Source organism: Dasypus novemcinctus, chromosome 6 (assembly GCF_030445035.2).
Source record: "Dasypus novemcinctus isolate mDasNov1 chromosome 6, mDasNov1.1.hap2, whole genome shotgun sequence".
Lineage (NCBI taxonomy): Eukaryota > Metazoa > Chordata > Mammalia > Cingulata > Dasypodidae > Dasypus > Dasypus novemcinctus.
In genome coordinates, this window is record NC_080678.1 from 114,537,813 (window position 1) to 114,552,874 (window position 15,062).

Genomic DNA, 15,062 nt, shown 5'->3' on the forward strand with positions numbered 1-15,062 from the left:
TTGCTGTGAGATGCCCCCGCATCCCTCCCATGAGCCCCCTGCTGGGGGATATGGCCGGCCGAGGTCAGGCCTGAGTCTGGGGTGGGGGCTGGTACTTAACTGTAGGCCTTGGCTGGTTCTTGGCAAGAGGAAAGGCTCCCAGGAAGGGGAGTTAGGTGCAGGCCAGGACAGCAGCCAGAGGCCCCGGGCCCCATGGGGAGCGCCATGGACCACGTGGTCCCCATGCCACCTCCATGGCTGACCCGACACATGACCCCAGAGCGGCTGCCGCAGCACCCTCACCTTCCTTTCCCCTGTCCTGGTAAAAGTCCCAGGAGGGAGGGGCGATGCTCCTGGAGCATTGCTGCAAGGATGAGAGGAGGCAGGTGCCACTGACAGGAAGTGCCGCCTTGAGGCCAGCGCCCGTGCACCTGCCCTGCCTGTGTGCCGAGCTTCCCGGAGCAGCCATGTAGGACTGTGGGCCTCACCTGTCGGAAGCTCTGGCCGATCCAGGCCAGCCTGCCCCCATGCTCCTGGTATGAGCGGGAGCTGCCTGGCAGTCGGTCACAGAGCCCCAGCCAAGGCCTCGTGCCTCTCTCTACTGCGAGGGGCGACTCCTGGTCTGAGGGGTGGGCGGCCCTCCCTGACTTCACCCTTTGCTTCTCCTTTTTTCCTGGCCATTGCCTGCTCTGACCTTGGCTCAGATCATCTTTGTTTTTTTTCCTCTCAATTTTTATTCTAGTTCCGTATATACAACCTAAAAAATCCTCTTTTAGCCACCTTCAAATATATATTTCAGGGCTGTTAATTATGTTCACAGCATTGTGCTACCAGCACCACTGTCCATTACCAAAACTTTACCATCAATCCAAACAGAACTTCAGGGCAATCTAAGCATTCACTCCTCATTTCCTTACCCTACCCCGTCCCCTCATAACTTACATCTAGAGTCTGTCTCTGTGAGTTTGCTTACCTTAATTATCAGATAACCTTTTGCCTTGGAGTCTAATTTAGATTTTATTCTTCTTTGGGAGATTCATCATTTCGAGAGAGTTTGCAGCTCTACCTTTCTAGCCTTGCTGGGAAGTGGCAGAGTGGGCTTTTGGCTGAGTTCATCTCATGGTTGCTGAGGAGATTAAAGGAGGCCTGAATGCAAAGCACAAGCACCAGGGGCCTGGCATGTCTGAAGCACTCGGTGATGTTTGCTGTTATTGTCCTGGGCCTTTCAGATCTGGATGTGGAGAAATTGGAACCCTTATACATTGCTAGGGGGAACATTAGATGGCAGTTTGGCATGTCCTCAAAAAGTTAGCATGGGGTGGCGGACTTGGCCCAGTGGTTAGGGCGTCCGTCTGCCACATGGGAGGTCCGTGGTTCAAACCCCGGGCCTCCTTGACCCATGTGGAGCTGGCCCATGTGCAGTGCGGATGCGTGCAAGGAGTGCCCTGCCACGCAGGGGTATCCCTGGCGTAGGGGAGCCCCGCGCTCAAGGAGTGCACCCCATAAGGAGAGCCGCCCAGCGCGAAAGAAAGTGCAGCCTGCCCAGGAATGGCGCCGCACACACGGAGAGTGACACAAGATGACACGACAAAAAGAAACACAGATTCCCGTCAATAACAGAAGCGGACAAAGAACACGCAGCAAATAGACAATAGACAATAACAGAAGCGGACAAAGAACACGCAGCAAATAGACACAGAGAACAGACAACCGGGGTGGGGGGGAAGGGGAGAGAAATAAATAAATAAAATAAATCTTAAAAAAAAAAAGTTAGCATGGGTGTTACCTGGTGACGCAGCGACCCACTCCTAGGTATAAAGCCAAGGTAACCGAGAACTTGTCCACACAAAACTGTGAACAAACGTTCATGGCAGCATCGGTCACTGTAGCCGCAGGGTGGAAACAACGCAAATGTCCACTGACGGATGGATGGATGAGGAGAATGTGGTCTACCCGTACAGCAGCGTACTATTCAGCCAGAAACAGGAATGACGTTTTGGTGCACGCTGCAATGTGCATGAGCCTGGAAACCATTATTTTGAATGAAAGCCGCCAGACACAGACGGTCACGTATTGCAGGATTCCTTTCCATGAAATGTCCAGAAGAGGTAAATCCGTCGAGACTCAGCACAGATGAGCGGTTTCCGGGAGCTGAGGGGAGGAGGACCAGAGAGCCCCTGCTTCATGGGTACAGGATTTATCTTCGGGGTGATGGAAATGTTCTGGAATTGTGTGGCAGTGGTGATTGCACAACCTCATAAAGATACTAAATACCAACTGAAGTTTTACTTTAAAAGGGTGAATTAGATCTCAGAAAGGCTCCATCACACACAAAAAATCTGCCCTCATGAAGCATAAAACTTCTTTGCCTCCAAATCTGACTCTTTCTTCCGGAGGTACATGGCTTTGACAGGCAGCCAGACTGAGAGTTGCATCTCCATTCTCTTCGCCTCCTTCCCTGTCCTGTCCCCCTCCTCCCAAATAAAGTGGGGGTGTTTTCTGTCGGCCCCTTTGCCCATCCCCTGGTTTCTTTTTCCTGAAGGCTTGTCCCGCGGGGCAGGACTAAATGCCCGTGCTCCAGGCTCCACAGGTCCTTCATTGGCACTGGCTGTCACCGGGCAAGTGCCGCCGCCTTGGCGGCTGGGGGAGGAGTGGCCTGGCCACCGCGGGGACTGTGTCCAGCTGCCGGGGCTGCCCGTGCCCCCTCCGCCAGGGCAGCAGGCCCCAGGTTTGTGCCCTGCGGGGCCTGGGGGGCAAAGGTCGGTCTCCAGGGACAAGGCGGTTTTGTGGCTCGCTTCCTCCCACGCCTTGTCAACGTGAAGAGGCCCTTGCTGGGTAAAAGGTGCTGTTTGACTTGTGTGTTTGCTTGAGGGATTTGTGGGGCCCTTCTGCCCTCGGTATGGTTTATCTCACAGGAAGTGAGGCTGCCCTGGTGGGCGGGGCTTCGTGGGCCTGGGTCCGGGCCCCGTTCCCTCTTGGGCAGATGGGCGCTTTGCCCTCTGAGTGTGTGGAGGGGACGGGGAGGGCCGCGGCCCGGATGTGGACAGGGGGCTGCGGCATTTTGGGTTCTTCTTGGCTGTCTTGGGGATGCCCCAGTGACCAGGGCAGGGGCTGCCGAGCCTTGGCTGGGGAAGCAGGTACAGGATGTGTGCCTGTCTGTTTTCTTTACTGAAATTGTACGTCTTCTTTGGTCAAACAGGCCATGAACAATAACCAACACCCTCTTCAACAGCCGTGCAGTTACCAACCCCTACTGCAGCCCCAGGTTCCCTCCTGAAAGGGGACTCCTCCGGTCACCCCTGACATCTAATTTCGTAGATAGTTTTCTGTGTCATACTTAACATATGCACAGAGTTCATTTTCATTTCCTGCAACCTGCCTTTACTCCTAACCCAACAATATACCGTGGGTTTCCTTGTAGTTTTCTTTCAGTTCGGAACTCCCAGCCAAGTGTTCCGTGGCTTCGTTGTCAGGGATGGCCTAACCCTGTTCTCCGTGTGTTAAGCACCTTGGTTGTTTGCACTTTCATCCTGTTACAAATAATCTTTCCCGGGACATGCTTACGTCTGCCCTCATTCTTTTTTCCACATTTTCTTAGGTTTGACTCTTAGAGATAAAATTGCTGGGTTCAAGGCAAAGCACATTTTCTCTTTTTATAGGCTCTGCCAGTTTATTTGAGAAACTCATAAGGCCCCTGGAGCTCTTCTCTTTCTTGCCCTGGCCCCTGTCTTTAAAATACAGTATTTTTCTTCTGTAGTTCCTGAAAGTTGACTTTCTTTTCCCAGGAACCACAGGCTAATGCCCTGTCATGGGCCCAGAGGGAGGGGCAAAGGGGTTTCTTGGTCCCTGAAGGACACGTCTGGGGAGAAGCGCAGATAATGAGCGTTTTGACCCGCCTTGAGTGCAGACCCAGGTGCGTTCTCTTCTTGCTCTGCTTGCCTTCTAGAGCCGCTCCTGCCGCGGCTGTCGTGCAGCGTGGATAGAGCGGAATGCGGGGCTTGGTCCTTCCCTCCCGCCACTCCCACCCCGTCCTCCCAGGCAGACTGTCGGGAGCTCGGGCCTGGGGAGTCATCTCTGGAGACCGCTGCCTGCCTGGGACGAGAAGGACGGTAGGATCCCAGGCTGGGTGTAAATGCTCTCCCTCGGACCTCCACCGCCCTTGGGCTGGCAGGCTGAATGTTTGGCTGCAGTTGCGTGTGCGTTTATGTACGTCTCACCGTTGACTGCGACTCAGTGTGTGGGAAACTAGCTCCTAAGAACACTGTCTTCTAACGGTGTAAAGGAAAAAGTTTGGACTACTAGGATAGCTTTTCAAATTTTCAAATTTCCTGGTCTGCGCTGAGGCAGTGATTCCCCCCGATTTCTCCAGAGGCTGTCGATGGTGATGCGCAGAGGCGGCCCCGGCGCACCTGCCTGTGGCAAGAGGTTGCGGAGCATGTGGGCACATGAGCACCTCTTCGGCTACTGTCCTGTGGAGAAAGGATTGTTCTATATGATTCCAGGGGTAGAAGAACAGGCTTTGAAGTTAGAGGAGGTGGATTTCAGCTCAGAGTAAGCCAGGCGTTCTTGTGCAGTCTGCTTGTGCATGAGCGTGGTTATAACACTGGTGGAAGTGGCCCCTCGGGGTCCCCTGTGACCCTGAGATTCTGTCATCTCCTTATCCCTGGGCTTGTCCCTGCGTGCCCTTGCTCACTGTGAACTTGTGATTCACTTGGCCCTGAATTGTCCCCGGACTGTCAGGGTTTAAACTCAAGGCTGGGGTATTTGAAGGACTTACAATGCAGAGATGCCAAACCATCATATAGACTCCAAATTCTGTCCCAGACATGTGAAATTGGGCTCTACCAGGTTTGTGTTCATTCACCTCCAGATGGCCTTTTAAATTATTTTGTTTCTCAGTGAAGCTTGTGAGACAAATCTGGAGAGCATTTGGCTGGTCTGCAACGGACTGCCCCCTTGTGGGCTACTTTGGGAATAACTGCAGTGCCTGGGCTGCACAGTAAACCAGATTGGACCTAATCGGGTTCTCACCTGGTTTAGGGAATGTTTGGTAATTGAATATTTGAAGTCTTTCTTTTCGAAGTTTTGAGTTATTTCCCATGAATAAGGGCAATACTTTGTAGTTACTGGAACTTTGCCAGACCTGGGTACAAGGTGTTGCTTGATCTAAAAGTCATGAGGGCTTTCTGTTGACTAAGTGTGTGACTCCCAGAAGAAGAGCAGGTGCTCAGAGTGTAACATGTTATTTGTACAGTTTAGGCACCATGAGCCACTTTGATCATTTAGGGAAGGTTTTATGTCACTGTAGGGAATGGTTTACCCTTCAAGTTCCTAGATACCAGCCAAGGGCCAGCCTTGCAAACAGGCCTTTTTCTGGATTTCTGTCCTTAAACACAGCCTTACGTCTGCAATGTTTATGGTTTTCTGCACAGTACTTAATAGAGATTTGTGAATGAATAAATCTGAATGAATCAGCCTCATGTGATGGCAGGGCCTGTGAATGAGACAGCCAGATTCCCCCAGGCTAGAGGGTGGGGCCTTCCCTCCCAGATAGAAGTGTGGGTGTGCTGTGCTCTGGGCACAGCCCCCCCAGCCCCCACAGGCCCTGGGTGAGCCAGGCAGTCTCTGTCTCCAAGTGCTGAAGCGCAGCGGGTCCTCGGAGATTCTCAACAAGCTGTACGACACGGCCATGGACAAGCTGGAGGGGGTCAAGAAGGACTACGACGCCCTGCGGAAGAGGTTCAGTGAGAAGGTGGCCATCCACAGCTCAGAACTGAACCTCCTGGAGCAGCTGGAGCGGGAGAACCAGCGGCTGCTGAAGCAGACGGACATGCTGACCCAGCAGAGGGACACCGCCATCCAGCTGCAGCACCAGTGCGCCCTCTCCTTGAGGAGGTAGGAGCCGGGGGGCTGGGAGGGGGGCACGCGCGGGCAGAGCCTGCACCTGCCCCACCTTCTCTGAGAAGGGCGGGGGAGCTGCTTGAACTCCCCTGGGCGTGGGGGGGAAGGGGGCTAACCTCTGGGCTGGTGGTTATCTGCGAGGCTCCCAGCGCCTTCCGGGATTAAAACCAGCACAGGCTACTGGTCTCCAGGAAGCGTTGTTTTTGACACCCAGTAAGTCTCATGAATTGTGGCTCCTTCCTCTCCCCTGAGTAGCTCTGAGTGCTCTGAGCTTGCTTTTTTCCTTTTCTTTCCTTTTCTTCCCTTCCTCCCTCCCTCCCTTCTCTCTCTCTCTTTCTTTCTTCTAATGCTGGTAATTCTTTTTTTTTAAAAAAAAACGTATCTATTTTATTGATACATATCAACAAAGCATGCAGTTCATCCAGGTTTCACCACAAGCGTTTCCATCTGTGTCAGTTACCCACCCAGAGAATAGGACAGCCACTTGTCTTAGGCATTGTTCCTTCCAAAGTTTTATTTTTAAATTAAGGAATATGATCTTCTTCAGGGCTGTGCTCCCTTCCTCCAAATAGTGTTTCGTAAGGAACGTTCCTGCACAACGCCAATTCTCAGCAGTCTTCCTGGGCTTCTTAAGTAGACGTTTTCTCTTGATAAATAGGTTTGGAAATTGCTGGATTGAATTGCAAACAGGTTTCTTTACATCAGGACCTCTCCGGGCCTTTTACTCTGGTATTGCGCAATGTGACTTGCCAAGAGTGGGGCACAGGATGCAGTGTTCCCAAACATAAGCCGCCAGAGCACCCAGCATGTTTAGTGGGACCCTGTGCAGGACTGGGGTTTCAAGGAACAGCCTTTGAGAATGCCAGTCTCGCGCTGCAGGCCCTGACTTGCAGGTTGCCTTGCACGGGGCTGGCCGGAGCTGTGGTCTCTGTGCTGACTGACTTGAGGCCTTAGTGTCTGTGAAAACGTGGCGGTCGGACTCAACTTAGATCAAAGCTGCGTTGAGCTCCCGTGTGCTGGGCTGCTGCAGCCTTTATTTTTATTTTTTAAAGAACATGGCTTGGCTGTGGAAGATATAAGGTGTTATTTCTAGTAAAACGGGAGGCATAAAATCCTCAGCTCAGCTTCTGGTATTTGTTAAAGGCTGAGAAAGATTCCAGGTTCACGGACACCAGGACTCCATAACTTTCCTTTGTCGGGGGTGTGGGAGAAAGGCGGTCCAGCGCAGTGGCCTCGGCCTAGCAGCTGACTGGGCAGGCCCCCCGCCCCTCCCCGGTGCCCTGGGCACCACTCCCCTAGGTTCAAGGCAATCCACCACGAGCTGAACAAGGCCACGACCCAGAATAAGGACCTGCAGTGGGAGATGGAGCTGCTGCAGTCGGAGCTGATGGAGCTGCGGACCACGCAAGCGAAGACCGCCAAGGAGTCGGAGAAGTACAAGGAGGAGCGGGATGCAGTGTACAGCAAGTACAAGCTCATCATGAGCGAGCGGGACCAGGTCATCTCTGAGCTGGACAAGCTGCAGACCGAGGTGGAGCTGGCCAAGTCCAAGCTCAAGAGCACATCTGAGAAGAAGGCGGCCAGTGAGGAGATGGAGGCACTGCGACAGGTAGGCAGGGGGACGGTGGCCGTCCAGCATCTTCTAAAGCAGCCAGGGAGGAGGGGGCTGCAGTGGGCACAGCGGCCGGTCAGAAGCCGCCTTCCGAGTTGGCACGAAGGCCTGCTCGTTTTCGCCTGAAACGCTGGCTGAGTTTCGGACGCTACCCAGGCACCCTCACACCCAGACCCATGGTGAAGCAATAGTAGATAATCTTGAAAAGTCAGGGGCTAGAGCAAGGGCTTGCTCGTGAAGGAGAAAGATGCCGAGAGCAAGTCCCCAAAGCTGTCGATGGGTCTGGAAGTGTTCCCTCAGTCGTGGGCATTTGCTTATTAAAGGGGTGATCAGCATTCTTCCGGGAAGATGTTATCCTGGGTTGACCCTGAAGCCCTCCTCCTCAAGCCTTGCTCCCTGGGGGCCTTACCTCCAGGGTCAAGGGAAGGCTTGCTCATTAGCACCAGCATTGGGCCACTCTGCTGGAATCCTGTGCCTTCAGTGTGGAGTTTTTGAAGACTTCCTACCTGGTCACCCCAGGCCTTCCTCATGGTCACTGCTGACCCCAAGGCCATCTGTGTCCAGCAGGAGCTCCCCCCATATTTGAGCTTCCCTTTTACATCTTTCAGCTCTGCTGTGTGCTGCTGAACTTGATCGTAGTGAATGTTCTCCCCATCAAAACCATCTGTTTATGCCTCTCCACGTTGCTGCTTTCCTTGGCAGCTCAGTCAGAATGTAGGTTTTAAGGTTGGTCTGTGAGAAACAAGAAGCAAGGTGTTATGGGTGGGGCAGCTTGGCAGGGGGAGGTGGGCACTGGGTGGTCACAGCCAGACCCCTCCCCTCTACCAAGCATGGCACAGGGCTGGTGCCTGAGAGGCGTCCAGGGCCCTGTGAGGCTTTCTTCCTGTGCCGGGGATGCCAGGGGTGCCAGGGACCGCGGGCATGCGAGGGACACAGCCTTGTGCTTGCAGGGGACCTCCGCAGCCGGGGGCCGCTCTATGCTTCGGCTTCTTCACCTGCAAAGAGGGGAAGACAGTGGCAGCTGCCTCCCAGGGCTGTGATGATCAAATGGTTGAATGTAGAAAAAGCACGTAGAGTGGGCCCCATGAGACTTAGGAACAACTTGACTCTACTTTTATTATTAAGGTTAGTATTATTCTCATCGGAAGCTTACTGCCCTGTGTATATCAGGTTGAACCATACGAAATCGTGTTTTTGTAGGTAAAAGAGGGTCACATAATGGCAATTTCATTCAAAAGGACTGAGACTTCTCTAGCTGGTGGTTGAAAAGCAATAGGGTATACTTTTTATGTTGATGGATTTTTTGAAAAGATGTTGAAGGAATTTCTAATAAGGAAAGTTAATGCATTAGAACTCCGTAATGGTCCCAGGAAAACTATCAACTCATTTTCGCCTTCTGGGATTTAAGTAATTAATTTTGGGGGTGGGGGCGAGTGGATATTGTCCATATCAGAAAGGGAAACAAAATGACTAGGAAGAAAACTGAAAATGACTGAGTCAGTAAGTAAACAAAAGGGTCAAGGAAGAGCAGATGCAGAAAAGTGGATGGCGCAGGTGACGTGCAGTGGGGCGGCAGGGCTGCCTGGGGGGCATCTGCCGCTGGAGGAGTTGTGCCCTTTGAGGAAGTCTGAAAACACAGGGAGTGTGGGCAGATCAATGCCCGCCTTGCCCTGGGTGCTAGCTCCAGGAACGAGCTCACTGCCGCCGGCTGCTTGCCCAGTGCACTCGAGAACAGAGTGCGCTTCCTGGACTGTGGGGGGGGTCTTGGCTGAGCATGGAGCCTGCCGGCCTGCTGAGCTGGAATCTTTTCTAGGCTCTGTTCCAAATCGGCAGGCGGGAGAGGAGAGCCTCTCCCTTCCCCGGCAGCCAAGAGCTTCTGGGGCTGAAATGCTCGGCTCCCTTCTGAACTTTGCCTGGCCTCCAGATGCACCACATCACCCAGTGGCCTGGGCCTTCCTGGGTCTGACCCTCTCCCTGGGCACACCTCCCTACTTTCCATGCCTTGCCACAGTGCCCTGTCCAGGGCCTCAGCCATGGTGACCTGCTCCCCAGATCTCAGAATCAGCTGCTTTTTGTCTCTGGTGCAATTCGGGCTTCCCTGGCAGTCTCTGCCCTTCTCTCTGCACCTCTCTTCCCTCCCTCCCTTCTACCTTCCTTTCCTTGGTCCACTCCCCTTCCCATGCCTTTCTCCTGAATGGGCAGGAAGGGCCCAGGAGGTCCAGATGCCAATCAGGGCCTTTGCCCAGGCCTGGCACCAGCTCTGCTCTGGGCGCCAGGCCCACTGTGGATGCCAGGTCCTCTCCAGAATCTGGGTCTGCTCTGGGTGTTGGGTCAGCTCTGGACACCAGATCCCTCTGCCTTCCCTTCTGCTTCCCAGCTGCTGCGTGGGCCTGTCCTGGACCACGCCCCCAGCCTCTGGCCATCAGCTGACCTGGTCCAGTTGGGGTTTGTGGCCCTCTGGTGGACCAAGGTGCTGCCTGGGGCAGCGGGGGGTGGGGTGGGCACTGCCATTGGTCACAAGTTCTCCCCAGGTGCTGGGTCGCTTCCCAGGTCAGGCCCCTCCGACCAAGCCCCCAGCTCACAGAAAGGATGGCGTGGCTGCCTGGCACAGTGGCTGCTGCGTCCCTGCCCCCCCATCGCCCGGGCAACCGCAGTGCCCCTTTAGGAGCGGAGCTCAGCTGTGGTGGAGAGAGCCTGAGCAGTGTGGGAGAGGAAAGGAGCAGGAAGGAGTTTTGGAGCTATTCAGGAGCAGGGAAGGCAGCAGGAGATGGGACTCTGAGAGGAGCGTCTGGGGGGCTGGGCTGCAGCCCAGGGGCCTTTTGAATTAGCCTCAGGCCTGGGCCAGGCGAGTGGTGGGAAAACCAGCATGTTCTTCCCCAACCTGGGGCCCCAGCCCCGCCCAGGGGCTGTGGGGAGAGACCTTGGGGGGTGCATGGTGTAGAGGGAGGAACTCTGGAGTGAGAGTTGGAAGGCCGGGGTCCGGGCTCAGCGCTCCCACCAGCGGGGGCCTTGGAGGACCTCTCGGATCCTGAGGTTCCTCGGCAGCAAACCAGGCTCCCACAGAGGGCCCTCTCGGGGCCTCTCAGCTCCCGAATTGCAGCGCTCCTTATGAGTTACCGCCTTCCTGCCCCTCCACAGACCTAAGTGCAGAGCTGCTGTGCTGCTTACAAGGAAATAGTCTTTTTGGATGAATTCACTTCTGGGACCCACAGGGCTGAGGGGCCCAGGGGGAGGGAGAAGGGGAGGGGGAAAGCTGCCTCCCCTTGGGGTCTCCACCTCTGGACGGCAAAGTGAGATGGCTCTGTACCAGAGTGGAACTAGGTACTAAGACCTCTCAGATCCTGAACTCGATGAATCCTGAGCAGAGTAAAACGGCAGGTTTTAAGAGTGTGATTCCTGAACGTGTTGCTTATTATAACACTTGACAGAAGAGTAATACAAATAAGGGTTTCCTTTCAAAATAGCAAACTGAACACTGCATAAGAGTGAAGAGAACTGCGGAAAATGGAAAGTAAAGTGATTGAAATTGATCTTGTGAAATGTGAGGTCTGAGCAGAGCGGGTCAGAGGCCTTGCTGATTTCCGGCGTATTTGTGGTGCAGTTGCCCCAGCCCTTTCCAACACTGCTTGAGAGGTGGGGGCAGCTCCAGGGTGACGCCTAGGATCTTCCCCTGTCTCCTTCGTCCTGGTGTCTTGGTGAGGACCCGAGGTCTTTTTGAATTTGTTTTCAGCAGAGGCGGTTCTCTTCTCTTCCATGGAGAGGTAGCTGGGTATGCTCTTCATTTGTCTTCCTTGGCCTTATGCAGAGGTGGAGATGGCCCATGTGGAAATGAATGTCATGGTCATACGCGGCTTGCCGTTGAGCTCGAAGCAGAGATGGTTTTTGCGCTAGACACTTGTTTTGTCATTTGGCCTTTTTCCCTTCTTAAAGTTTGTAGAAGCATAGAGAGAGCTTTCTACATGAGTGCTTATAAAAGTTCAATATGAGATTTTAGTGGAGCATGCAATTCTTTGAGGAGGTGTCAAGATACAGATGCTTCATATTTCAGCTTTTTAAGCAAGCTGAGATAAACAGTTCTTCAGCAAAAATTCCTGGAGTTTTAGCCTTTAAAAATAATGCAGCCTGCCAGATTATAAAAACCGGTATGGCAGACACAGAAGGTGGGGCAAGCATTCTTTTCCTGCCTGGAGCGTGGGGGCAGTGCAGCCTCGCCCCATGACGTTTTGTTGCCAGCCCTTTAGAGAGATGTAGCACGCTCTTGCAGATAGAAGCCAGTTAGGGGCTGGCCAGGGCGTCTGACAAAGCCCTCAGCCGGGGCCTCCGCTGAGCCGGGCGTGGACTGGGCCCCTCATCAGGAGCCCGAGCTGTGGCTGTGGACATGGGGGTTGCGGGCCCAGGAGAAGGAGCGGCTGTTGGCTTTGGCTGTGGCTGTGATCTGAGCCTCCCCCAAGCCTAGAGCTTTGGCTCCAGCCCTGATCCTGGTAGGAGCCAGAAAGCCCCACAAAAGTCCCCTCTGCTTGTCCCCTCACCCTCCCAGATCAAAGACACAGTGACAATGGACGCCGGGAGGGCCAACAAGGAGGTCGAAATCCTTCGAAAGCAGTACAAGGCTTTGTGCCAGGAGCTGAAGGAAGCCCTCCAGGAGGCAGATGTGGCCAAGTGCCGGCGGGACTGGGCCTTCCAGGAGCGAGACAAGATCGTGGCAGAGCGTGACAGCATCCGGTAGGCACCGCTCCCCCCCCCGGGGACCCTGCCAGTAGCGAGCCCCTTAGTGCGCAGTGTGGGCTGGAGGGTGTGACCAGGGAGGCCCCAGCAGGGGTGGGGAAGGAGTGGTGGGCTCCCTGTCTGCTCCCGCTCTGACCCTGCTCTGACCCTCTCTGTGGTTTCTCCGGGGTGCAGTCCTTGCTCAGGGCCCAGGTATGAGGTTTGGGGCCGTGGAGAGGTGGGGACCAGCCCCTGGGCACAGCAGCATCAGGTGGTTCCGGAAGTGGCACAGAGCCCAGGCTCCCATGTTGCCAAGGCTGCCCATGCCCACCTCCTCTCTGGAACAGCTGAGGTAGTCCTAGGGTCCTCAAAGCCACAGGTCGCTTTAGGAGAGCCATGCCACACCTGGCCTGTGCCCTGGAGGGGCTCAGACCTGCAGAGGTGTGAGCCTGGGGCTCCCGCCTGGCTGTGGGTTGGGGGTGGCTCCAGAAAGCCCCTAGACAGGTGGGCTCTGCAGCACAGGCTGCCAGGTGGGCAGGGGGCTCATGGAAGAGGAGACCTCCCAGGTGGGTCTTGAGCCAGGTGGGAGTGAGCATCTGCAGGAGGGTGGGGCAGGGAGGAGGGTGGTCTGTAACTCCAGGCACGTTGAGGGGGAAACAGTGGGAAGAGCCTGGATCCTGCTGCTGCTTGCTCGGGGGTCCTCCCTGTCCCCTCGTCTCATGATGGACCCGGCCTGGATGATCACCCCCCGGCTCCCCAGCCTCCTTCTGTGCATCTAGAAGTGTCCATTGCAGGCCCTCGAGCTTTCCACGCCTCTTGTGCTGACCTTGCCCGCTGCCCCCTCTCTGCCAGGACGCTGTGTGACAACCTGCGGCGGGAGCGGGACTGGGCGGTGAGCGAGCTGGCCGAGGCCCTGCGCAGCCTGGATGACACGCGCAAGCAGAAGAATGACATCAGCCGGGAGCTCAAGGAGCTCAAGTATGCTGGGGTGGGTGCCTTGGGGACGAGGCAAGGGCTTTTCCCCGCGTGCAGCCTGGGCACCGTGTCCTTCTCTCTGCCCCACTCCATCAGTCCATAGGGCAGGTCTCAGTGCTGCCTTTTTTTTTAAAAGATTTATTTCTCCCCATCCCCTCATTGTTTGCACTCGCTGTGTCCATTTGTCTTCCTTGTTTCTTCAGGAGGCACTGGGAACTGAACCCAGGACCTCCGATGTGGGAGGGTGGCACCTCATCGCTTGAGCCACCTCTGTTCCCTGCTTTGTTGTGTCTCTCTCATTATGTTTTTCTTCTTGTGTCCCTTGTTGCATCACTCTGTTGCACCTGCCCATCACTTCAGCTTGTCTTCTTTAGGAGGCACCAGGAACCGAACCAGGGACCTCCCATGTGGTAGAAAGGAGCTCAGTTGCTTGAGCCACATTTGCATCCCTCACTAGAAATTCTTTAGAGCGCTGCAGAACGTGTCCCCAACCCCTCCATCAGCAGGATCCATGTGTGAAGTCACAAAGGAGGAAAGCCTTGCAATGCTGTCTGTCCAGGCAGTCTGCCTGGGGACTTGCCAGCCATTCATTCATTCTGTGATGTTGGTTGAGGATGTCCTCGGTATGGGCCAGGACCTCTGGACAGCCGTGGGCAGACAGTGCTGAGCCAGCAAAGTCCCTAGGAGGAGCTGGATAAATGGGGCCGTTAGAGAGACAAATATGTCAACAATGAAAATAGTCATGACTGTGAGTCAATGTTTCCAAGGCAGCATATCTCAGGCTCATCCGTCCACTCTGCTTGTGTTATGAGGCTGTCCATTTAGAGGAGAATCTTTGGGGTATCAGACATCCTCCCTGTGGTTCCAGCTTGCTCCCAGGAGAGCCATTTAAGGCATGATAGCCTTTAGCAGTGGTTGATAAAAGAAAGATCACACTTTAACCGTAGAAAGTGGCAGAGCCCAATACTCATCAGTGTAATAGAGAGAACTTGAACTTGAGAAGCAGTGGTTCTCTGTACATTGGAAGTTTTCCTATGCTGATAGTGTGGGGAAGGGGAGTTAAGACCTGGTGTGTTGTGTGAGTGTACAAGCCTGCACACACTTGAGCAGTGGCCTTTGAGGGAGTTGACAGTGCTTCCTCCTCCATTCAGTAAAATCTAATATTTATTCTGAAAAATCAAACCAGAATCTCCAGGGTTTGAGTGCTCTAAGAAAAGTCTCAGGCATTTGGAACCTAAGTGTCCAACTCCCCCTGCCAGGTGCCCACCTTGGCTCTCATGAGCAATGGATCTAAATTAAGTTAAATCCTGGAACCTCTGGAGCTTGAACCTGGGAGAAGGTTTTGCATTTTAATTGCACCAGAGATGCCTGGAACTTTCAAGCATCTTCCATTTGTTCCTTTGGCATACTTGGATTTGTACCTTCTCTCTGCTAAGCTCCTAAGTTCTCTAACCCGTGATGCTGACGAGGGGTCAGTGCTGCTCCCGAGGAAGCCCCCAGCCTGTGGGAGCACAGGTGTGCACCCGATCAGATGACAGCAGGGGCAAGTGCAGCAAGCATTAAATGCAGAGCGCTGGCCGAGGGCTGTGGGACCCTGGTGGAAGCACCCTTCACCTGGTCTGGGGAGGGGACTGGCGGTGTCCCAGGAAGGCCAAGCAGCCTTTGGAGATGGCCAGAAAGACCTCGGGCCGGCCAGAGCTGTGGGCTTGGGGGAGGGCACACTTGAGCAGGAAATGAGCAGGTTACAAGAGAGTGTCCCTGGGGCTGAAGGGTCACACCGATGAACCCAGAAAGGGGGTTTGGGTTTTAGGAAGAAGGGGCATCACTTGCAAGTCATCAGGATATCGAGTCTTTTGTCATCTTTTTCATGGCTTTTTGCAGAGCTGAAGTT

At 54.4% G+C, this 15,062-nt stretch overlaps 1 protein-coding gene across 1 annotated transcript in view; it reads left to right on the plus strand.

Annotated features, from left to right (window-relative positions):
* The first annotated feature begins 204 nt into the window (after positions 1-204).
* Positions 205-15,062, plus strand: part of LOC131278942 (disks large homolog 5-like) — a 49,089-nt gene continuing 34,231 nt past the window's right edge. Inside the window, 8 exon segments of the mRNA XM_058299575.2 lie at positions 205-301; positions 2,522-2,707; positions 4,018-4,088; positions 4,349-4,513; positions 5,534-5,874; positions 7,180-7,489; positions 12,030-12,214; positions 13,049-13,174. Coding sequence (XP_058155558.2) covers positions 205-301; positions 2,522-2,707; positions 4,018-4,088; positions 4,349-4,513; positions 5,534-5,874; positions 7,180-7,489; positions 12,030-12,214; positions 13,049-13,174 — 1,481 coding nt within the window.